The sequence below is a fragment of the Pristiophorus japonicus genome, unplaced genomic scaffold (assembly GCF_044704955.1).
Source record: "Pristiophorus japonicus isolate sPriJap1 unplaced genomic scaffold, sPriJap1.hap1 HAP1_SCAFFOLD_158, whole genome shotgun sequence".
In the NCBI taxonomy this organism is placed as follows: domain Eukaryota; kingdom Metazoa; phylum Chordata; class Chondrichthyes; family Pristiophoridae; genus Pristiophorus; species Pristiophorus japonicus.
Genome location: NW_027251257.1, coordinates 368,274 through 394,067, shown reverse-complemented (window position 1 = coordinate 394,067; position 25,794 = coordinate 368,274). Strand labels below are relative to the sequence as shown.

The 25,794-nt window shown below is 46.9% G+C and overlaps 2 protein-coding genes across 2 annotated transcripts in view; one reads left to right on the top strand and one right to left on the bottom strand.

Moving 5' to 3' along the window:
• The window catches only part of LOC139243026 (zinc finger protein 229-like), a 484,823-nt gene that overhangs the window by 111,605 nt on the left and 347,424 nt on the right, over window positions 1-25,794 (top strand). The window lies entirely within an intron of this gene.
• On the bottom strand, window positions 18,485-20,751 carry LOC139243028 (zinc finger protein 436-like). Its single transcript, XM_070870623.1, has 2 exons — window positions 20,702-20,751; window positions 18,485-20,219 (listed from the first exon to the last, which is right to left on the bottom strand). Exon 2 carries the CDS (start codon window positions 19,866-19,868, stop codon window positions 18,942-18,944), a length of 927 nt encoding a protein of 308 aa, XP_070726724.1. The 5' UTR covers window positions 19,869-20,219; window positions 20,702-20,751; the 3' UTR covers window positions 18,485-18,941.

Below are 25,794 nucleotides of genomic sequence, written 5' to 3'. Positions count from 1 at the left end.
TCAGTGACTGTGGGGTGGGTTTATATCAGACAGGAGGGGATTGGTGTCAGTGACTGTGGGGTGGGTTTATATCAGACAGGAGGAGATTGGTGTAAGTGACTGTGGGGTGGGTTTATATCAGACAGGAGGAGATTGGTGTCAGTGACTGTGGGGTGGGTTTATATCAGACAGGAGGAGATTGGTGTAAGTGACTGTGGGGTGGGTTTATATCAGACAGGAGGGGATTGGTGTCAGTGACTGTGATTGGTTTATATCAGACAGGAGAGGATTGGTGTCAGTGACTGTGATTGATTAATAATGGATTCAAGCTGTCACCTTGGATGTCAGCTCCTTCCTGAGCTTCTCTTGTCTTCAACGGTATGTTTGGCCATCCATTTCCATCCATTGCCCTTTCTTATCCCAGTCTCCTTTTTGCTGTTGTTTAAGATCCAGGCGCTGATGGTGAAGGCATTTCAGAGCAAACTGCGGAATTAAAGCTGTCGCTGCTGTGTGTGCCGCCCATCCCCCGACCCTGTGTGTCTTTGTTGTCAGTGAGCCGTTGACCTGCAGGAACTGTGCTGAAAGCTGATTCCATCAGCTGGATTCCTCGCCACAGGACTGCGCTGCTGTCCTGAGCACACTGTGTGTCTCAGCCGCTGTGTCTCTGCTCTGCTGTTCAGTCGCTTCAATGTGTTCAGCTGCTGAATTCAGTTCTCACTCCTGGTCCGATCTGCTGGGCTTCAGCGGACATTTCCATTCCATGTCTGCACTGCACGACATTGGATTGCACTCAGATTTTCCTGCTGTGTCTCTATCTCTGCTGCTAAAAACAAAAGTTTAAAATCATTGAAAGTGCGGCTGTGTGAGCTGGACTGGTTGCTGTGGTCTCTCAGCACTGCTTGTCTCCAGCTATAACTCCTGCTCTTTCACTTGCTGTCCGCTGACTCGTTCTACCGGTTTCCAGCTTTCCTCTCGCTGGCTTCTGCTTTGACTTTTTCTCCGCCGCTTTGATCTCCGGTGACCTCCAATTTGCTTCTATTTCACCATCAGCTTCCTTTCCTGCCCCCGACTCTCATTCCTGCGGCAATAAGCTCCCCCCTCAAACTCCCTGCTCCTCAAACCGCCTCTGGACCTCCCTCGCCTGCTGCACCTGTCTCTGAATTTGGACAGCGGTCGGTCGATGCTCCGTGCCGGCCCCAGCCTGCTTACCCCGGCTTTGTCCCTCCATGGGACCTCGCACTTTGACTCTGCTCTCCCGACTACTGTTGCACGTGGAAGTGATTCAGTCGCCAACCGATATTCGAGGAGTTAGACACCAGACTTTCTCCTGTGAATATAGAGCTGGTTATTGGGCCGTGATGTGTTTACTTAGTCATCTTGTTGACTGTAAATCTTTGATAATTATTTAATGTGATTGGTTTACAGTTACATATTTAAAAAATTCATTTTCTGAGTAGATTCAAATTTAAATTGAGACCAGGTTTACAGGTGTGATGCTCCATTCACACATCGATGGTGAGAGGGATGTTGTGGGACACACGCTAAGTCCAGTATCTGAATGATTAACAGACTGGGTTTTGTGTTTAGTGATCCCAGGCATGTTACTGACACCTTCCCTCCATACCAAGGCTAGGAGAGGCACTCTGGAAGGTAAGGGAAACTGGGACTTGTCCCTGAGAGTAACCCAAGGTATGAGAAGTGAAATAATTCAGAGGTAGAAAAGACTGGAGCAGTCACTAACAGGACATCAATTAGTCTCCCCTTATCTTGGAGACATCAAATATCAACACACTCTGTTATTTGAAATATGAACATATTAAAGTCCAGCTCAGTTATAGGGGTTATTAACATCAGCAGAAACAAACCCCAACTGACAGAACAAACACGATTCAGTGAGGGTGCGATTAACAGCAATAACAATAGAATCCAACCCCGGCAGTCACTTGTGAACTCGCTGGTGACCGAGTGAATCCCTTCCCACACTCAGAGTGGGTGAACAGCCTCTCCCCAGTGTGACTGCGATGATGCATTTCTAGCTTCTAAAGTTTGGTTCAGTTTTACACCCGCTGTGCACAGAGTGAGAATAAAATCAATGAGTTGCTGATTTTCTCTGCTCAACACTGGGCCTTATGTGTTGGCCCAATAGGGTGAGGGCGGGCTGGCCCAATAGAGTGAGCCCAGGGCTGGCCCAATAGGGTGATGTGATGACCAGAACTGTGCGAGTATTCCAGCTGTGTCCTAACTAGTGTTTTACACAGTTCTAGCATAACCTCCAGAGGGAGGTGGGAGTCTGGAACTTACTGCCTGAAAGAGTACTGGAGGCAGAAACCCTCATTGCATTGACAAAAGTACTTGGATATACACTGGAAGTGCCGTAACCTAAAGGGCTATGGACCAAGAGCTGTAAAGTGGGATGAGGCTTGATAGCTCTTTTTTGGCTGCACAGTCACTAACAGTTGGATTCAACTGTTATTAGTTGGGAAATTGTGTTGGGGAAATTGATGGGATTGAAGGCCGATAAATCCCCAGGGCCTGATGGACTGCATCCCAGAGTACTTAAGGAGGTGGCCTTGGAAATAGCGGATGCATTGACAGTCATTTTCCAACATTCCATAGACTCTGGATCAGTTCCTATGGAGTGGAGGGGAGCCAATATAACCCCACTTTTTAAAAATGAGGGAGAGAGAAAACAAGTAATTATAGACCGGTCAGCCTGACATCGGTAGTGGGTAAAATGATGGAATCAATTATTAAGGATGTCATAGCAGCGCATTTGGAAAGAAGTGACATGATAGGTCCAAGTCAGCATGGATTTGTGAAAGGGAAATCATGCTTGACAAATCTTCTGGAATTTTTTGAGGATGTTTCCAGTAGAGTGGACAAGGGAGAACCAGTTGATGTGGTGTATTTGGACTTTCAGAAGGCTTTCGACAAGGTCCCACACAAGAGATTAATGTGCAAAATTAAAGCACGTGGGATTTGGGGTAGTGTGCTGACGTGGATTGAGAACTGGTTGGCAGACAGGAAGTAAAGAGTAGGAGTAAATGGGTACTTTTCAGAATGCCAGGCAGTGACTAGTGGGGTACTGCAAGGTTCTGTGCTGGGGCCCCAGCTGTTTACATTGTACATTAATGATTTAGACGAGGGGATTAAATGTAGTATCTCCAAATTTGCGGATGACACTAAGTTAGGTGGCAGTGTGAGCTGCAAGGAGGATGCTCTGAGGCTGCAGAGTGACTTGGATAGGTTAGGTGAGTGGGCAAATGCGTGGCAGATGAAGTATAATGTGGATAAATGTGAGGTTATCCACTTTGGTGGTAAAAACAGAGAGACAGACTATTATCTGAATGGTGACAGATTAGGAAAAGGGGAGGTGCAACGAGACCTGGGTGTCATGGTACATCAGTCATTGAAGATTAGCATGCAGGTCCAGCAGGTGGTTAAGAAAGCAAATGGCATGTTTGCCTTCATAGCGAGAGGATTTGAGTACAGGGGCAGGGAGGTGTTACTACAGTTGTACAGGGCCTTGGTGAGGCCACACCTAGAGTATTGCGTACAGTTTTGGTCTCCTAACTTGAGGAAGGACATTCTTGCTATTGAGGGAGTGCAGCGAAGGTTCGCCAGACTGATTCCCGGGATGGTGGGACTGACATTTCAAGAAAGACTGGATCAACTGGGCTTGTATTCACTGGAGTTCAGAAGAATGAGAGGGGATCTCATAGAAACATTTAAAATTCTGATGGGTTTAGACAGGTTAGATGCAGGAAGAATGTTCCCAATGTTGGGGAAGTCCAGAACCAGGGGTCACAGTCTAAGGATAAGTGGTAAGCCATTTAGGACCGAGATGAGGAGAAACTTCTTCACCCAGAGAGTGGTGAACCTGTGGAATTCTCTACCACAGAAATTTGTTGAGGCCAATTCATTAAATATATTCAAAAAGGAGTTAGATGAAGTCCTTACTACTCGGGGGATAAAGGAGTATGGCGAGAAAGCAGGAATGGGATACTGAAGTTGCATGTTCAGCCATGAACTCATTGAATGGTGGTGCAGGCTAGAAGGGCCGAATGGCCTACTCCTGCACCTATTTTCTATGTTTCTATGTTTCTATAATGGGACAAATGGCCTCCTTCTGTGTTGTAAACTGCTACGATTCCATGATACCAATCTCTGTCTGATATAAACTAACCATCATCATCATAGGCAGTCCCTCGGAGTCGAGGATGACTTGCTTCCTCATTAAAAATGAGGTCTCAGATGTCTGTTAAGTCCAATGCGGGAGCTACAGTCTCTGTCACAGGTTGGACAGACAGTGGTTGAAAGTACGTTGGTTGAAGTGCCGGTTTGTTGAAGTGCTTGGGTTGTCGTGTGCTCCTTCCGCTGTATGCGCTTGGTGTCCGCTTGCTGCAGGTGAAGAGACTCGAAGTGTTCGACGCCCTCACGGATTATTCTTTCCACTTTGAGCGATCTTGCGCCAGGGATTCCCAGGAGTCGGTGGGGTTGTTGAACTTCTTCCAGGAGGCCTTGAGGGTGCCCTTGAAGCGTTTCCTCTGCACCCCCCCGAGGCTCACTTTCCATGTCAAAGCTCGAAGTAGATCGCTTGCTTTGGGAGTCTCGTATCAGGCATATGGACAATGTGGCCCGTCCATTGTAGCTGATCGAGCGTGGTCAATGTTTCAATACTGAGAATGTTGGCCTGCGTGAGAACAGACGTTGGTGCACCTATCCTACCAATGGATTTGCAGGATTTTCCAGAGGCAGCATTGATGGTACTTCTCTAATGCTTTGATGTGCGTGCTGTATATAGTCCATGTCTGAGAAGCATGTATGAGGGCAGCTATCACTACTGCTCCAGACCATGAGCTTTGTGCCAGTTTTAAAGTTCTGGTCTTCAAACATTCTATTCCTTAGGCAACCAAAGGCTGCGCTGGGAACTGAAGGCGATACTGGATCTCGTCATCACTATCTGCCCTTGTTGACAGTAGGCTCCCGAGGTATGAAAAATGGTCTATGTTGTCCAAAGCCCCATCATGGATTTTGATAATCGGGAGGCAGTGCTGTGTGGCAGGGGCAGGTTGATAGAGCACCTTTGTTTTACGGATGTTTAGTGTAATGCCGATGCTCTCAGACACTACGGTGAACGTGTTGATGATGGTTTGGAGTTCGTCCTCTGAGTGAGCACAGACACAAGCATCATCTGCGCATTGTAATTCGAGGACAGAGGATGGCACCACCTTGGATCTGGTCTGAAGGTGATGGAGGTTGAACAGTTTCCTGTTTGTTCTATAGATTATCTCCACTCCAGCGGGAAGCTTACTGAGGGTGAGATGTAGCATTGCAGCAAGGAAGGTCGAGAAGAGCGTTGGTGCAATGACACAGCCTTGCTTCTCCCCGGTCCGTATATGAACTGGGTCTGTGGTGGATCCATTGGTCAGGATCACGGCTTGTCTGTTATCATGAAGCAAGAGGAGGATGGTGACACATTTGAGGACAGCCGAATTTGAAGAGTACATTCCATAATCCCTCACGGTTAACAGTGTCAAAGGCCTTGGTCAGGTCAAAGAAGGTTGAGCCGACCCCACAGTCACTGACACCAAGCTCCTCCCATGGAATATCAACCAACCCTTGTCACTGACACCAAGTGCACTGGGAAAATATGTAAAAGGGTAAGACTGTAGAACCGCAGTGGCAAACATTTAAGGAGATATTCCATAACTTCTCAGCAAAGATTTATTCAAGTGAGAAATAAAGATGTTAAGAGAAGGATGAACCATCCCTGGCTAACTAAGGAAGTAAAGGATGGTATCAAATTGGCAAAAAAAAGCATTCAATGTTGCAAAGGACAGTGGAAGGCCAGAGGATTGGGAAATTTTTAGAAACCAGCAAAGGATGACAAAAAAAAATGATAAAGACAGGGAAAATAGCATATGAGAGCAAACTAGCATGAAATATAAAAGCAGGCAGTAAGAGTTTCTACAGGTATATAAAAAGGAAACGAGTAGCTAAAGTAAACATTGGTCCCTTAGAAGATGAGACTGGAGAATTAATAATGGGAAACATGGAAATGGCAGAGATTTTGAACAAATATTTTGTATGTTTTCACGATAGAGGACACTAAAAACATCCCAACAGTTGAAAATCAAGGAGCTATTTCATGGAGGGGAGGGGAGGGGGGGTGGGGGTGGAGACCTTAAAACAGTCACTATCACTAGAGATAAAGTACTAAGTAAACTAATGGGACTAAAGGTGGACAAGTCCCCTGGACCCAATGACATGCATCCTAGGGTCTTAAAATAAGTAGCTGCAGAGATAGTGGATGTAATCTACCAAAATGTCCTGAATTTTGGAAAGGTCCCAGCGGACTGGAAAACTGTAAATGTAACACTCCTATTGAAGAAAGGAGGGAGACAGAGAGCAGGAAACTATAGACCAGTTAGCCTACCATCTGTCATTGGGAAAATACTGGAGTAAATCATTAACAAAGTAGTAGCAGGACATTTAGAAAATCATATTGCAGTCAAGCAGAGTCAGCATGGTTTTATGAAAGGGAAATCATGTTTGACAAATTTGCTAGAGTTGTTTGAAGATGTAACGAGCAGAGTGGATAAAGGAGAACCAGTTGATGTCGTATATTTGGATTTCCAGGAAGCATTCGATAAGGTACCACACAAAAGGTTACTGCACAAGCTAAGAGCTCACAGGGTTGGGACTGATATATTCACATGGATAGAGGATTGGCTAACTAACAGAAAACAGAGAGTCGGGATAAATGGGTCATTTTCAGGTTGGCAAATTGTAACTAGTGGAGTGCCACAGGGATCAGTGCTGGGACCTCAACTATTTACAATTTATATTAATGACTTGGATGAAGGGACCGAGTGTAACGCAGCCAAATTTGCTGATGATACAAAGATAGGTGGGAAAGTAAGTTGTGAGGAGGATGCAAAGAATCTACAAAGGGATATATATAGGCTCAGTGAGTGGGCAGAAATCTGGCAGATGGACTATAATGTGGTAAAATGTCAGGTTATTCTCTTTGGTAGGAAAAATAAAAAAGCAAATTATTATTAACATGGGACTATTACAAAATGCTGTAGTACAGAGGGATCTGGTGGTTCTTGTACATGAAACTCAAAAAGTTAACAAGCAGGTACAGCAAGTAATCAGGAAGGTAAATGGAATGCTGGCCTTTATTGCAAGGGGGATGGAGTATAAAAATAGGGAAGTCCTGCTACAACTGTACGGGGCGTTGGTAAGACCACACCTGGAGTACTGCACACAGTTTTGGTCTGGACTTGTCTCCATTCCCGTACCGAGGGGATTGCAACACCAGACGGGAGGGGCAACATTTGGGGACACTGATTCCCCACAAATTCCCATTCCCCTTCTTTCTGGTGGAGGGGCCACTGTGTGTAATGTGCAAGTCGGTAAGAATTGTCAGCAAACTCTTACTAATTGGAGATTTTATTCAGTGGAAATTTTGACACTACTCAGATTTTGTACCAAAGATCAATTTAGGATTAAAGTAAAAATTCATAATTTTATTGCAAACTGAATTTCTGTTGAAGGTCGCTGAATTAAGGGGAAAGATAACACACAGTGTTTCTTAAATGGACACTGCACCCGAGAACACAATCAGCAATATATCCAGAATATTAAAGTCCAGTTATAGGGTTATTAACATCAGCAGAAGCAAACCCCAACTGTCAGAATGAACATGGTTCAGTCGGGATGTGATTAACAGCAGCAATAACAGCAGGTTCCAACCCCTGCAGTCACTTGTGAACTTGCTGGTGTCTCAGCAGGTGGGATGACCCAGTGAATCCCTTCCCACACTCAGAGCAGGTGAACGGCCTCTCCCCAGTGTGATTGCGTCGATGAATTTTCAGCTCAGACGGTAATCTGAATACCTTAACACAGTCCCCACATTCCCACGGTTTCTCCATGGTCCGGGTATCCTTGTGACTCTCCAGGTTGGACGATCAGTTGAAGCCTCGCCCACACACACAACACGTTTACAGTTTCTCCCCGCTGTGAATGGTGCGATGTTTTTTCAGGCTGTGTAACTGGTTAAAGCTCTTTCCACAGACAGTGCAGTGGAACACTCACTCAGGTGTATGTGTCTCGGTGCTTTTCCAGTCACACTGATATTTGAAATCTTTTCCCACAGACAGAACAGACAAACATTTCTCCTTCCACTTTCAAAGGCCGATGATATTCAGGTCCTGATGAATCAATTGACTCCGTTAGATCTTGATGCGATGTTTAGTTTGTGTTTCCTGCCTGAAAATCTCCCCTTCTAATACACTGTAAAAGGAGATAACAAAATTCATCACTGTCAGTACAAGACAGAAATTCAGAATGGACACATCTAGTTATCATAGAACATTCTTTCCTCTCTTGCTCTTCCAAAGCTGTAAATCCCTGTCCCACACATTGTCCCTCCTGCTGTGCTGAAATCTAAACCCATCACACATTTCTGGACTGTTTCACCTTCATTCCCAGTTTTCATCACCAATTCTGGCTGAGTTCAGTTCTACACTCATTGATCCCCCTCTCTTCTCCCGTAGGTGCTGTCTCTGGCTGGGATCAGTTCTACACTCACTAGTTCCCCCCCCTCTCCACCCCGCAGGTGCTGACTCTGGCTGGGATCAGTTCTACACTCACTGGTTCCCCTCTCCTCCCCTGAAGACGCTGACTGCACCTGGTTCAGTTCTGCACTCACTGGTTCCCCTCCCTCTCCTCCCCTGAAGATTTAGACTCTGGCTAGGTTCGGTGCTACAATCACTGCTTTCCTCTCCCTCTCCTCCTCTGAAGTGCTGGCTATCTTAGATCTGGTCTTGTGTAATGAGACAAGATTAATAAACAATCTCCTATAAAGGATTCCCTTGGAATGAGTGATCATAGCATGGTTGAATTTCAAATTCAGATGGAGGGTGAGAAAGTTGGATCTCAAACCAGCGCACTAAGCTTAATAAAGGAGACTACAAAGGTATGAGGGCAGAGTAGGATAAAGTAGACTGGGAAAATAGATTAGTGTAGGAAAGTTGACTAACAGTGGCGTACATTTAAGGAGATATTTCACAACTCTCAAGAAAAATATATTCCAGTGAGGAGAAAAGGGTAAAAGAAAAGAGAGCCATCCGTGGCTAATTAAAGAAATAAAGGTCGGTATCCAATTAAAAACAAGGGCATACAAAGTGGCCAAAACTACTGGGAGGTCAGAAGATTGGGAAGATTTTAAAAGCCAGCAAAGAATGACTAAAAAAATGATTAAGGAAGGGAAGATAGACTATGAAAGTAAACTAGCACAAAATATAAAAACAGATAGCAAGAGTTTCTATCGGTATATAAAAAGGAAAAGAGTGGCTAAAGTAAATGTTGGTCCCTTAGAGGACGAGACCGGGGAATTAGTAATGGGGAACATGGAGATGGCAGAAACTCTGAACAAATATTTTGTATCAGTCTTTACGGTAGAGGACACTAAAAATATCTCAACAGTGGATGGTCAAGGGGCTATAAGGGGGAAAGGAACTTACCACAAACATATTCACTAAGGAGTTGGTACTCAGTAAGATAATGGGACTAAAGACGGATAAATCCCCTGGACCTGATGGCTTGCATCCTCGGGTCTTAAGAGAAGTAGCGGCAGGGATAGTGGATGCATTGGTTGTAATTTACCAAAATTCTCTGGATTCTGGGGAGGCCCCAGCAAATTGGAAAACTGCAAATGTAATGCCCCTAATTAAAAAAGAAGGCAGACAAAAAGCAGGAAACTATAGACCAGTTAGCCTAACATCTGTGGTTGGGAAAATGTTGCAGTCCATTATTAAAGAAGCATTGACAAATTTTCTGGAATTCTTTGAGGATGTAATGAACAGGGTGGATAAAGGGGAACCAGTGGATGTGGAGTATTTGGACTTCCAGAAGGTACTTGACAAGATGCCACATAAAAGGTTACTGCACAAGATAAAAGTTCACGGGGTTGGTGGTAATATATTAGCATGGATAGAGGATTGGCTAACTAATAGAAAACAGAGTTAGGATAAATGGTTCATTCTCGGGTTTGCAATCAGTAACTAGTGGGGTGCCGCAGGGATCAGTGCTGGGACCCCAACTATTTACAATCTATATTAATGACTTGGAAGAAAGGACCGAATTTAATGTAGCCAAGTTTGCTGATGATACAAAGATAGGTGGGAAAGCAATGTGTGAGGAGGACACAAAAATTCTGCAAAAGCACATAGACAGGCTCAGTGAGTGGGCAAAAATTTGGCAGCTGGAGTATAATGTTGGAAAATGTGAGGTCATGCACTTTGGCAGAAAAAAATCAAAGAGCAAGTTATTATTTAAATGGAGAAAAATTGCAAAGTGCTGCAGTACAGTGGGACCTGGAGGTACTTGGGCATGAAACACAAAAGGTTAGTATGCAGGTACAGCAAGTGATCAGGAAGGCCAATGGAATCTTGCCCTTTATTGCAAAGGGAAGTCTTGCTGCAGTTATACAGGGTATGGTGAGGCCACACCTAGAATACTGCGTACAGTTTTAGTTTCCATATTTACGAAAAGATATACTTGCTGTGGAGGCAGTTCAGAGAAGGTTCACTAGATTGATTCCAGGGATGAGGGGGTTGACTTACGAGGATAGGTTGAGTAAGTTGGGCCTCTACTCATTGGAATTCAGAAGAATGAGAGGTGATCTTATCGAAACGTATAAGATTATGAGGGGGTGTGACAAGGTGGATGCAGAGAGGATGTTTCCACTGATGGGGGAGACTATAACTAGAGGGCATAATCTTAGAATAAGGGGCCGCCAATTTAAAACTGAGCTGAGGAGGAATTTCTTCTCTCAAAGGGTTGTAAATCTATAGAATTTGCTGCCTTAGGGAGCTGAGGAAGCTGGGACACTGAATACATTTAAGACAGAGATAGACAGTTTCTTAACCGATAAGAGATTAAGGGGTTATGGGGAGCGGGCAGGGAAGTGGACCTGAGTCCATGATCCGATCAGCCATGATCATATTAAATGGTAGAGCAGGCTCGAGGGGCCATATGGCCTACTCCTGTTCCTATTTCTGATGTTCTTATGTTCAGCCTAACTGGAGTCCAATTCTGGGCACCACATTTTAGGAAGGAAGTGAAGACCTTAGAGAGGGTGCAGAAAATACTGAGGAGAATGGTTTCAGGGGAGCGACTTCAGTTACATGGATAGATTAGAGAAGGTGGGGTTGTTCTCCTTGGAGCAGAGAAGGCTGAGAGGAGATTTGATCGAGATGTTCAAAATCATGAGGGGTTTGGACAGAGTAGATAGAGAGATATTGTTCCCATGGCCGAAGGGTGGAGAACCAGAGGACACAGAGTTAAGGTGATTGGCAAAGGAACCAAAGGCAATGTAAGAAAAAAACATTTACGCAGCGAGTGGTTAGGATGTGGAATGCACGACCTGAAAGGGTGGTGGAGGCAGACTCAATTGTGGTGTTGAGAAGGAGTTGGATCAGTGTGTGAAGGAGAGACAATTGTGGTGTTGAGAAGGAGTGGGATCAGTGTGTGAAGGAGAGGCAATTGTGGTGTTAGAAACATAGAAAATAGGTGCAGGAGCAGGCCATTCAGCCCTTCGAGCCTGCACCGCCATTCAATGCGTTCAAGGCTGAATATGCAACTTCAGTACCCCATTCCTGCTTTCACGCCATACCCCTTGATCCCCCTAGTAGTAAGGACTACATCTAACTCATTTTTGAATATATTTAGTGAATTGGCCTCAATAACTTTCTGTGGTAGAGAATTCCACAGGTTCACCACTCACCTCATCTCGGTCCGAAATGGCTTACCCCTTATCCTTAGACTGTGACCCCTGGTTCTGGATTTCCCCAACATTGGGAACATTCTTCCTGCATCTAACCTGTCTAAACCCATCAGGATTTTAAATGTTTCTATGAGATCCCCTCTCATTCTTCTGAACTCCAGTGAATACAAACCCAGTTGATCCAGTCTTTCTTGATATGTCAGTCCCGCCATCCCGGGAATCAGTCTGGTGAACCTTCGCTGCACTCCCTCAATAGCACGAATGTCCTTCCTCAAGTTAGGAGACCAAAACTGTACACAATACTCCATGTATGGCCTCACCAATGCCCTGTACAACTGTAGCAACACCTCCCTGCCCCTGTACTCAAATCCCCTCGCTATGAAGGCCAACATGCCATTTGCTTTCTTAACCGCCTGCTGTACCTGCATGCCAACCTTCAATGACTGATGTACCATGACACCCAGGTCTCGTTGCACCTCGCCTTTTCCTAATCTGTCACCATTCAGATAATAGTCTGTCTCTCTGTTTTTACCACCAAAGTGGATAACCTCACATTTATCCACATTATACTTCATCTGCCATGCATTTGCCCACTCACCTAACCTATCCAAGTCACTCTTCAGCCTCATAGCATCCTCCTCGCAGCTCACACTGCCACCCAACTTAGTGTCATCCGCAAATTTTGAGATATTACATTTAATCCCCTCGTCTAAATCATTAATGTACAATGTAAACAGCTGGGGCCCCAGCACAGAACCTTGCGGTACCCCACTAGTCACTGCCTGCCATTCTGAAAAGTACCCATTTACTCCTACTCTTTGCTTCCTGTCTGCTTAACAGTTCTCAATCCATGTCAGCACACGACCCCCAATCCCACGTGCTTTAACTTTGCACATTAATCTCTTGTGTGGGACCTTGTCGAAAGCCTTCTGAAAGTCCAAATATACCACATCAACTGGTTCTCCCTTGTCCACTCTACTGGAAACATTCTCAAAAAATTCCAGAAGATTTGTCAAGCATGATTTCCCTTTCACAAATCTACGCTGACTCGGACCTATCATGGCACCTCTTTCCAAATGCGCTGCTATGACATCCTTAATAATTGATTCCATCATTTTACCCACTACTGATGTCAGGCTGACCGGTCTATAATTCCCTATTTTCTCTCTCCCTTAAACGTGGGGTTACATTGGCTACCCTCCACTCCATAGGAACTGATCCAGAGTCTATGGAATGTTGAAAAATGACTGTCAATGCATCCGCTATTTCCAAGGCCACCTCCTTAATACTCTGGGATGCAGTCCATCAGGCCCTGGGGATTTATCGGCCTTCAATCCCATCAATTTCCCCAACACAATTTCCCGACTAATAATGATTTCCCTCATTTCCTCCTTCTTACTAGACCCTCTGACTCCTTTTATATCCGGAAGGTTGTTTGTGTCCTCCTTAGTGAATACCAAACCAAAGTACTTGTTCAATTGGTCTGTCATTTCTGTGTTCCCCGTTATGATGTCCCCTGATTCTGACTGCAGGGGACCTACGTATGTCTTTACTAACCTTTTTCTCTTTACATATCTATAGAAGCTTTTGCAGTCCCTCTTAATGTTCCCTGCAAGCTTCCTCTCGTACTTTATTTTCCCTGCCCTAATCAAACCCTTTGTCCTCCTCTGCTGAGTTCTAAATGTCTCCCAGTCCCAGGGTTCACTGCTATTTCTGGCCAATTTGTATGCCACTTCCTTGGCTTTAATACTATCCCTGATTTCCCTTGATAGCCACGGTTGAGCCACCTTCCCTTTTTTATTTTTTACGCCAGACAGGAATGTACAATTGTTGTAGTTCATCCATGCAGTCTCTACAGTCTGCTATTGCCCATCCACAGTCAACCCCTTAAGTATCATTCGCCAATCTATCCTAGCCAATTCACGGCTCATACCTTCAAAGTTACCCTTCTTTAAGTTCTGGACCATGGTCTCTGAATTAACTGTTTCATTCTCCATCCGAATGTAGAATTCCACCATATTATGGTCACTCTTCCCCAAGGGGCCTCGCACAACGAGATTGCTAATTAATCCTCTCTCATTACACAACACCCAGTCTAAGATGGCCTCCCCCAAGTTGTTTCCTCGAAATATTGGTCCAGAAAACCATCCCTTATGCACTCCAGGAAATCCTCCTCCACCGTATTGCTTCCAGTTTGGTTAGCCCAATCTATATGCATATTAAAGTCACCCATGATAACTGATGCACCTTTATTGCATGCACCCCTAATTTCCTGTTTGATGCCCTCCCCAACATCACTACTGCTGTTTGGGGGTCTGTACACAACTCCCACTAACGTTTTTTGCCTTTGGTGTTCTGCAGCTCTACTCATATAGATTCCACATCATCCAAGCTAATGTCCTTCCTAACTATTGCATTAATCTCCTCTTTAACCAGCAATGCTACCCCACCTCCTTTTCCTTTTATTCTATCTTTCCTAAATGTTGAATACCCATGGATGTTGAGTTCCCAGTCCTAATCATCCTGGAGCCACGTCTCTGTAATCCCAATCACATCATATCTGTTAACATCTATTTACACAGTTAATTCATCCACCTTATTAAGGATACTCCTTGCATTAAGACACAGGCTTGTTTTTTTAACACCCTTTGTCCTTTTAGAATTATGATGTAGTGTGGCCCTTTCTGTTTCTTGCCTTTGTTTACTCGGCCTTCCACTATTGCTTTTTACCTTTCTACCATCTGTTTCTGACTCCATGTTACTTCGTCCTATCTCGCTGCATAGGTTCCCATCCCCCTGCCATATTAGTTTAAATACTCCTGAAATGTGGTGTTGAGAAGGAGTTGGATCAGGGTGTGAAGGAGAGACAATTGTGTTGTAGAGAAGGGAGTGGGATCAGGGTGTAAAGGAGAGACAATTGTGGTGTAGAGAAGGGAATGGGATCAGGGTGTGAAGGAGAGACAATTGTGGTGTTGAGAGGGAATGGGATCAGGGTGTGAAGGAGAGACAATTGTGGTGTTGAGAAGGAGTGGGATCAGGGTGTAAAGGAGAGACAATTGTGGTGTTGAGAAGGGAATGGGGTCAGTGTGTGAAGGAGAGACAATTGTGGTGTTGAGAGGGAGTGGGATCAGGGTGTGAAGGAGAGACAATTGTGGTGTTAAGAGGGAGTGGGATCAGGGTGTGAAGGAGAGACAATTGTGGTGTTGAGAGGGAGTGGGATCAGGGTGTGAAGGAGAGACAATTGTGGTGTTGAGAGGGAGTGGGATCAGGGTGTGAAGGAGAGACAATTGTGGTGTTGAGAGGGAGTGGGATCAGGGTGTGAAGGAGAGACAATTGTGGTGTTGAGAAGGAAATGGGATCAGGGTGTGAAGGAGAGACAATTGTGGTGTTGAGAGGGAGTGGGATCAGGGTGTGAAGGAGAGACAATTGTGGTGTTGAGAGGGAGTGGGATCAGGGTGTAAAGGAGAGACAATTGTGGTGTTGAGAAGGGAATGGGGTCAGTGTGTGAAGGAGAGACAATTGTGGTGTTGAGAGGGAGTGGGATCAGGGTGTGAAGGAGAGACAATTGTGGTGTTAAGAGGGAGTGGGATCAGGGTGTGAAGGAGAGACAATTGTGGTGTTGAGAGGGAGTGGGATCAGGGTGTGAAGGAGAGACAATTGTGGTGTTGAGAGGGAGTGGGATCAGGGTGTGAAGGAGAGACAATTGTGGTGTTGAGAGGGAGTGGGATCAGGGTGTGAAGGAGAGACAATTGTGGTGTTGAGAAGGAAATGGGATCAGGGTGTGAAGGAGAGACAATTGTGGTGTTGAGAGGGAGTGGGATCAGGGTGTGAAGGTGGCCCAGTGTATCAGCGACAGGTGTGTCGGGTGAGTGGGGGGCCCAGTGTATCGGGGACAGGGGTGCCGGGTGGGTGGGGGGCCCAGTGTATCGGGGACAGGTGTGTCGGGTGGGTGAGGGGCCCAGTGTATCGGGGACAGGTGTGTCGGGTGGGTGGGTGAGGGGTCCAGTGTATCGGGGACAGGTGTGTCGGGTAGGTGGGGGGCCCAGTGTATCGGGGACAGGTGTGTCGGGTGGGTGGGCTGCAGAGCCCCCCCCCACATTGTACGAGTTGTGGCAACTCATAAAAGTCTCGAGGTTAAGGACTAACCAACCTCGCAGCTGGTATCAGAATGGTTCTGGCCATGGAAGGAGCAATACCCATCCTGTGAATCCGCACACTATTTCACACTGTTCTCCAAGGGAAGAAACAAAGGTTGTTAACAGTCTCGCTCAGCCTCAGACAGAATCTGGGGAGAGGGATGGAGTCAGTGGTTCAGGAACGGAGTTTGTGGTGGGGACCGAAAACAATGGCCTTGGTCTTCCCAATATTCAATTGGAGAAAATTTCTGCTCATCCAGAACTGGATGGCGGACAAGCAGTCTGACAATTTAGGGACTGTGGAGGGGTTAGAGAAGTGGTAGTGAGGTTAAGCTGGGTGTCATCAGCGTACATGGAGAAATTGACGCTGTGTTTTAGGACCATGTTGCCGAGGAGCAAGATGTAGATGAGGACTAGGGGGGGCGAAGGATAGATCCCTGGGGGATACCAGAGCTAACGGTGCAGGACCGGGAAGAGAAGCCTTTGCAACGATTGATGGATAAGAATGGAACCAGGCGAGTGCAGTCCCATCCAGCTGAATGACAGTGGAGAGGCATTGGAGATGTATAGAGTTGTCAACTGTGTCAAAGTCTGCAGACAAGTCAAGAAGGACGAGGAGCGATGTGTAGCCTTTGTCACAGCCACAAAGGATGTAATTTACGCTTTTGATAAGAACCGTCTTGGTACTGTGGCAAGCGCAGAATCTGAATTGTAGGCGTTCAAGCATGGAATTGCGAGAAAGGTGGGCACGGATTCGATACAGAGTAAAGCTCCCTCTACATTGTCCCATCAAACACTCCCAGGGCAGGTACAGCACGGGGTTAGATACAGAGTAAAGCCCCCTCTGCACTTTTCCATCAATTGCTGCCAGAGCAGATACAGCATGAGTTAGACACAGAATAAACTTCCCTCTACACTCTCCCATCAAACACTCACAGGGTATATACAGGACGGGTTAGTCACAGAGTAAAACTCCTTCTACACTGCCCCATTAAACACTTCCAGGACAGGTACAGCACGGGTTAGATACATAATAAAGCTCCTTCTATACTGTCCCATTAAACAGGGCAAGTACAGCAAGGGTCAGATACAGAGTAAAGTCCCTCTACAGTGTCCCATCACACGCTCTCAGGGCAGGTACAGCACAAGTCAGATACAAAGTAAAGCTGCCTCTACACTGTCCCATCAAAAGCTCAAAGGGCAGGTACAGCATGGGTTAGATACCAAATAAAGATCTCTCTACACTGTCACATCAAACACTCCCAAGGCATATACAGCACGGGTTAGTTAGAGAATAAAGTTCCCTCTACACTGTCCCATCAAACACTTCCAGGGCAGGTACAGCACGGGTTAGATACAGAGTAAAGCTCCCTCTACACTGTCCCATCAAACACTCCCAGGGCAGGTACAGCACGGGTTAGATACAGAGTAAAGCTCCCTCTACACTGTCCCATCAAACACTTCCAGGGCAGGTACAGCACGGGTTAGATACAGAGTAAAGCTCCCTCTACACTGTCCCATCAAACACTCCCAGGGCAGGTACAGGGCGTTAGATACAGAGTAAAGCTCCCTCTACACTATCCCATCAAACACTCCCAGGGCAGGTACAGCACGGGGTTAGATACAGAGTAAAGCTCCCTCTGCACAGTCCCATCAAACACTCCCAGGACAGGTACAGCACGGGTTAGATACAGAGTAAAGCTCCCTCTACACTGTCCCATCAAACACCCCCAGGGCAGGTACAGCACGGGTTAGATACAGAGTAAAGCTCCCGCTACACTGTCCCATCAAACACTCCCAGGGCAGGTACAGGGGGTTAGATACAGAGTAAAACTCCCTCTACACTGTCCCATCAAACAACCCCAGGGCAGGTACAGGGGGTTAGATACAGGGTAACGCTCCCGCTACACTGTCCCATCAAACACTCGCAGGGCAGGTACAGCACGGGTTAGATACAGAATAAAGCTCCCTCTACACTGTCCCATCAAACACTCCCAGGGCAGGTACAGGGGGTTAGATACAGAGTAAAGCTCCCTCTACACTGTCCCATCAAACACTCCCAGGGCAGGTACAGGGGGTTAGATACAGAGTAAAGCTCCCTCTACACTGTCCCATCAAACACTCCCAGGGCAGGTACAGGGGGGTTAGATACAGAGTAAAGCTCCCTCTACACTGTCCCATCAAACACCCCCAGGGCAGGTACACGGGCATGTTACCGATACCTTCCCTGGATCCCAAGGCTAGGAGAGGTGCTCTGGAAGGTATGGGAAGCTTGGACTTGTCCATGAGAGTAACCGACGGTAGAACTGAAATAATCCGGAGTAATGAGCTGTTAGTCGTGGCTCAGTGGTATCACTCGTCTCAGAGTCAGTAGGTTGTGGGTCCAAGTCCACCTCTCAAGGCTGGAGCATAAAATCTAGGCCGACATTCCAATGCAGTACAGAGGGAGTGCTGCACTGTCAGAGGTGCCGTCTTTCACAGAAGACGTTCAGCTGCGGCTCCATCTGACCTCTCAAATGGCCGCAAATGATCCCATGAGGTTATTCGAAGAAAAGGGGAGTTCTCCCCGGTGTCCTGGCTACCATTTATCGCTCAACCAACATCACTAAAACAGATTATCTGGTCATTATCACATTGCTGTGTGTGGGAACCTGCTGTGTGCAAATTGGTTGCTGCATTTCCTCCATTAGAGCAGCGACTGCCCTTAAAAGGTGTGTCATTGTCTGTAAAGGGCTTTGGAACATCCTGAGGTGGTGAAAGGCACTTTATAAACACAAGTCTTTATTTCACAAAGGCTAAAAAATGGAACAGTTGATAACAGGTCTTCAATTAAAGAAATCAAGGAATCAACTCACTGTCATTAGGAAACAAAGTTGATTGTTTGACATATATCCAGAAAATTAAACCCCAGCCCAGTTATAGGGATTAATTAAATCAGCAGCAACAAACTCAACTGTCAGAGTGAATATGGTTCAGTCCTGGAGGTGATTAACAGCAACAGTAACAGAAAAATCCAACCGCTGCAGTCACTTGTGAGCTCGCCGGTGTCTCAGCAGGATGGACGACTGAGTGAATCCCTTCCCACATACAGAACAGATGAACGGCCTCTCCCCAGTGTGAACTCGCTGGTGTGTCAGCAGGTTGGATGACTGAGTGAATCCCTTCCCACACTCAGAGCAGGTGAACGGCCTCGTCCCAGTGTGAATATGTTGGTGTCTCATCAGATCATTTCTGCTTTTAAAGGTCTTCTCACAGTCGGAACATTTAAACGGTCTCTTATTGGTGTGAACAAGTTGGTGTGCAGTGAGCTGGGATGAACGAGTGAATCCCGTCCCACACACGGAACAGGTAAACGGTCTCTCCCCAGTGTGAACTCGCTGGTGTGTCAGCAGGTTGGACGACTGAGTGAAGCCCTTCCCACACTCAGAGCAGATGAACGGCCTCTCTCCAGTGTGAGCTCGTTGGTGTTCAGTGAGGGTGGATGACCGAGTGAATCCCTTCCCACACACGGAGCAGGTGAATGGTCTCTCCCTGGTGTGAGTACTGTGGTGTGTCAGCAGGCTGGATGACTGAGTGAATCCCTTCCCACAAATGGTGCAGGTGAACGGCCTCTCCCCAGTGTGAACTCGCTGATGTGTTAGTAGGCTGGATGATGAAGAGAATCCCTTCCCACACACTGAGCAGGTGAACGGCCTCTCCCCCGTGTGAGTACTGTGGTGTGTCAGCAGGCTGGATGATTGAGTGAATCCCTTCCCACACACTGAGCAGGTGAACGGCCTCTCCCCAGTGTGAACTCGCTGGTGTGTCAGCAGGCTGGATGACGAAAGGAATCCTTTGCCACATACGGAGCAAGTGAACGGCCTCTCCCCGGTGTGACTGCATCGATGAGTTTCCAGCAGGGATGGGTATTTGAATCCCTTTCCACAATCCCCACATTTCCACGGTTTCTCCATGGTGCGGGTATCCTTGTTTCTCTCCAGGTTGGATGATCAGTTGAAGCCTCGTCCACACACACACACAACACATGTACGATTTCTCCCCACCGTAAATGATGTGATGTTTTTTCAGGCTGTGTAACTGGTTAAAGCTCTTTCCACAGTCAGTGCGCTGGAACACTCACTCGGGTGTGTGTGTCTCGGTGCCTTTCCGGTCACACTGATGCTTGCAATCTTTTCTCACAGGCAGAACAGACAAACATTTCTCCTTCCACATTCAAAGGCCGATGAAATTCAGGTGGTGATGAATCGAGTGGCTCTGTCAGATTGGTTGAGTTTCCCGTCTGCAAATCCTCTTCATCTAATAGCCTGTAAAAGGAGTTTACAAAAGTCAGCACTGGAAGTGCAGGATAGAAATTGAGAACAGACAATTCTAGTTTCTATGCAACATCCTTTCCTCTCTTGTTCCCCCAAAGCTGTAAATCCCTGTCCCACACTCTCCCTCCTCCTACATTTCTTTCCTCCATCCCCAGTTTTCTCGTTCCCTTTGCTCTGGTTGGGTTCAGTTCTTCACCCGCTGTGTACACTGAGAATAAGGTCAATGAGACAATGATTGTCTCTGCTGGTCACTGGGACCCTGAAGCCCCGCCCACTCCCTGGGCCAAGGCGGCCGCGCATGCGCCGTAATTTCCCTTTGTCCAAGATGGCGGCCAGTTACCCCGGGCGGCCGGGCCTATCACCGCGGTGCAAACATGGGGCCCGCGGGCTCTGATTCCGGGCCTCAGGCCTTTCCCAGGTGGTTATGACGCTGCCCAGCCCATCCTGCGGTCCAATCCCTTCGCTCCGCTCACAATCTCCCGGCGCCTCCCGGAACCGTGTCTCCCGCCTCAGATCAGTTCCACCACTGGCACTGCGCATGCTCAAAACACAGCGCGGTCCCACGCCTGCGTACTAGGCTCCTATCGATATTGATAGGGCACTTTTCCCCTCGCGATGGCGTCTGGGTAAACACTCTGCCATTGACAGCCGCGAGCAGTGAAGACAACATTTATTTTGTGTCAGCCGATTGAGATTGGGTCTTTTTTCACTACCTTTAAGGGGTCACACTAAGTTGCTCCAGTGTCACCAGATGGTAACAAATACTTATGAGGCAAGTGCGCCCGTGCACAACAAATATGAAATAAACAGTAATAACTATACACACACAAATCATAATGTGATTGTGAAGATCAATTATCACCTCTTTAACCTGCGGTGCCCACGGGTCGCGGAAGGTATCACACCTTGCATATGGACACCACATGCTACAACACAGGCTGCAACAGATGAGACCAAAGAGGGTTTTTACTCCAACCTCGAATAATCTCTATCCCGCGTCCCTGCGGATGACAAACTGATCCACCTCGGTGATTTCAATGCCAGGGTCAGCAAGAACACAGCCCTCTGGGGAGGTGTGATCGGCAGAGAGGGGGGAAGGGGAAAACAACTCCAGCGGTACCCTGCTCCTGACAAAATGTCTAGAACATGACCTTGTCATCACCAACACCTTGTTCCGCCAGAGGGACAAGTACAAGGCATCGTGACAACACCCTCGCTCCAAACACTGGCACCTGCTCGACTATGTCATGGTCTGAACCAGGGATCGCAAGGATATGCGCATCACTTGCGCCATGACAGGAGCTGATGGCTGCTGGACAGACCACCGCATAATCCAATCCATCATTGACATCAACATAGCCCCAAAGCGGCGAGGGCAGCAGAACCAATGCGTGCCTTGATGACCCCGAGACGCAAAATGCCACAGCACTTGGTTTGCCCTCCAGGCCTCCATAACCAGTGCCTGCGTAGAGACGTTCGGTCATTCAACCAGGAAACACCAGGACTGGTTTGATGAGAATGATCAGGAAATCCAAGAACTAATAGATCGCAAGTACAGGGCATTTCTGAGCCTTAAACAACAACCCAACTCAGGAGCAGCAAAGCAGCATTACAGATGGCTTAAGGCCGAGGTCCAACAAAAAATTCAGGATCTAAAGAACAGATGGTGGATGGAGAAAGCGCAGGAGATACAGCAGCTGGCTGACAGCCATGATTTGTGAGGATACTTCATCGCAATCAAGGCCACCTACGTCCAAACACCCAAGGCCCCACCCCACTGCTGGCCAAGAAGGGGAAACACTCATCAAGGACACCGAGGCAGTCAGGGCCCGCTGGAATGAGCACTTCGAAGATCTCCTCAATCAAGACTCTGCCTTTGACTCGAGTGTTCGCGACTCCATCCCGCAGCATGCTACCCGCCGCTAAAACCCCAGCCCTGCACGAGGTAGAAAAACAAGACTACGGGAGCAGATGGAATCCCTGCTGAGGCACTGAAGTATGGCAGAGAGGCACTATTGATGTGAATAAATGACATCATCTCTCTCATCTGGAGGAAGGAGAGCATGCCGGGAGCTTCTCAGAGATGTAGCGATCGTGACCATCTTTAAAAAAGCGGACAAGTCCGACTGCGGCAACTATAGAGGAATCTCCCTGTCATCAGCCACTGGGAAAGTTGTTGCTAGGGTCCTCCTCAACCGTCTTCTCCCTGAGGCTGAGGAGCTCCTCCCAGAGTCACAGTGTGGAATATATCTCCTACGGGGCACAACAGACATGATTTTTACAGCACAACAGCTGCAGGAAAAATGTAGGGAACAGTGCCAGCCCTGATACATGGCCTTCTTTGACCTTACAAATGTCTTAAACACTGTCAACCATGAGGGTCTATGGAGCATCCTCCTCCGTTTCGGATGGCCCAAAAAGTTCATCACCATCCTCTGCCTGCTTACGACAACATGCAAGCTGTGATCCTTACTAACAGATCCATTACAAACCCAATTCACATCTGGACCGGGGTCAAACAAGGCTGTATCATTGCCCCAACTCTCTTCTCAATCTTGCTCGCTGCCATTCTCCACCTCATAGTTAACAACCTCCCTGCTGGAGTGGAACTAAACTACAGAACCAGTGGGAACCTATTCAACCTTTGTCGTCTCCAGGCCAGGTCCAAGACCACCCCAACCTCTGTCGTCGAGCTACAGTACATGGACGATGCCTGCATCCGCGCACATACAGAGGCTGAACTCCAGTCTTAGTCGACGTATTAACTGAGATGTATGAAAGTATGGGCCTTACACTAAACATCCTTGAGACAAAGGACCTCCACCAGCCTGTCCCCGCTGCACAGCACTGACCCCCAGTCATCAAGATCCATGGCATGGCCCTCGACAACGTGGACCATTTCCCATACCTCGGGAGCCACTTATCAACAAGAGCAGACATTAATGACAAAATTGAACACTGCCTCCAGTGCGCCAGTGCAGCCTTCGGCAGCCTGAGGAAGAGAGTGTTTGAAGACCAGGCCCTCAAATCTGCCACCAAACTCATGGCCTACAGGGCTGTAGTAATACCCACCCTCCTGTATGGCTCAGAGACATGGACCATATACAGTAGACACCTCAAGTTGCTGGAGAAATACCACCAATGATGTCTCCGCAAGATGCTGCAAATGCCCTGGGAGGACAGATGCACCAACATTAGTGTCCTCGACCAGACCAACATCCCCAGCATTGAAGCACTGACCACACTTGATCAGCTCCACTGGGCAGGTCACATTGTCCACATGCCAGACACGAGATTCCCAAAGCAAGCACTCTACTTGGAACTCCTTCACGGCAAACGAGCCAAAGGTGGGCAGAGAAAACTTTACAAGGACACCCTAAAAGCTTCCCTGATAAAGTGCAACATCCCCATTAACACCTGGGAGTTCCTGGCCAAAGACTGCCCTCAGTGGAGGAAGTGCATCCGGGAGGGCGCTGAGCATCTCGAGTCTCATCGCTGAGAACGTGCAGAAATCAAGTGCAGGCAGCAGAAAGAGAGTGTGGTAAACCTGTCCCACCCACCCTTTCCCTCAACGACTATCTGTCCCACTTGTGACAGGGACTGTGGTTCTCGTGTTGGACTGTTCAGCCACCTAAGGACTCATTTTTAGAGTGGAAACAAGACTTCCTCGATTCCGAGAGACTGCCTATGATGATGACATGCCTGTTAAACAGCAGAATCAGCATTCTGTAGGCAGAGCTAAGTAATCGCACAACCAACGGATCAGATCAAAGCTCGGCAGTCCTACCATATCTAGTCGTGAATGGTGGTGGACAATTAAACAACTAATGGGAGGAAGCGGCTCCATGAACATCCCCATCCTCAATGATGGCAGAGTTCAGCATCTAAATGCAAAAGGAAGCCTGAAACATTCACAAATATCTTCAGCCAAAAATGTTGAGTGCACGATCCTTCTCTCCGTCCTCTGAAGTCAACAGCTACAACGACTTACTTTTATAGACCTCCTTTAATATAGTAAAATGTTCCCAGGCGCTTCACAAGAGTCTTATCAAACAAGATTAACAGTGAGCCACATAAAACGATGTTAGGTCAGGTGACCTAAAGCATGATCAAAGAGGTAGGTTTAAAGGAACGGCTTAAAGGAAAAGAAAGAGGTGGAGAGTCAGAGAGCTTCAAGGAGGGAATTCAAGAGTTTCGGATCTAGACAGCTAAATGCACGACCACCACTGGTTGAGTGAAACAAATCAAGGATGCAGAAGTGGTGAGAATTGGAGGAACGCAGAGTTCTTAGATGTTTGTAGAGCTGGAGGAGGTTACAAAGAAAGGGCAAGGCCATGGACGGATTGGAAAATAAGGATGAGAATTTTAAATTGGAGGCATCGCTGGTCTGGGAGCCAGGGTAGTTTGGTGAGCACAGGTATGAGGATGAACAGGATGCATCCTTCTGGACCAGGTGACTTTTCTCTATTGAGGACTGCCAACCTTTTAAGTCCCTCCTCTTTATCTAATTTTATCCTGACCTATATTGTTACTACCTCCTCCTTTACTGCTACATTGGCAGCATCCTCTTTAGTGAAGACAGATGCAAAATATTCCTTTGGTACCTCAGCCATGCCCTCTGCCTCCACAGGATCTCATTATCGGTCCCTAATGGCCTCCACCCTCCTTTTTACTACTTATGTGTTTATAAAAAGACTATTGAGTTCCTTTTATGTTAGTTGCTAATCTATTCTCGTGTTCTCTCTTTGCCCCTCTTATTCCATTTTTATATCCCCTCTGTACTTTCAATATTCAGCTTGATTCCCCACTGGATTTGAACCTTGCATTTGTCAAAAGCTTCCTTTTTCACAATTTAATGTCTATACGTGTAATCATCCAGGGAGCTCTAGCTTTGGATGCCCTTACTGACCCCCTCAGAGGAATGTATCTACTCTGTACCCGAACCATCTCCTATTTGAAGGTGTCCCATTGCTCATTTACTGTTTTTCCTCCCAATTTTTGAATCCAATCCACCTGGGCCAGATCCCTTTCCATCTCACTGCAGTCAGCCCTCCTCCAGTTAACTATGTTTTATACTTGATGGTCCCTTGTCCATTTCCATAATTATTCTAAACCTGATGATATTATGATCACTGTTCCCCCAAATACTCTCCCATTGAAACATGCTCCACTTGTCCCACCTCATTCCCCAGAACTAGATCCAGCCCTGCTTTTTTCCGTGTTGGGCTGGAAACACACTAATCCATATTTCAGGAATTCCTAGCCACGTTGCCCTTTAGGCTGTTATTATCTCAGTCTGTATTCGGATAATTGAAGTCCCCCATTGCCCATTGTCATTACTCTGTAATTCTTGAATCTTTCCGTAATTTGCCTGAATATTTGCTCCTTTATCTCCTTCCCACTATTTGGTGGCCTATAGTATACACTCAGTGCTGTAATATCTCCTCTATTGTTCCTTAATTCAAACCTGTCTTTGATCCTCAAATACACCGTCCCTCTCCATTGCGAAAATAGTTCATTTGAGCAATACTGCCAGCCACTTCCCTTTTTCCTTCTGTATCTTTCC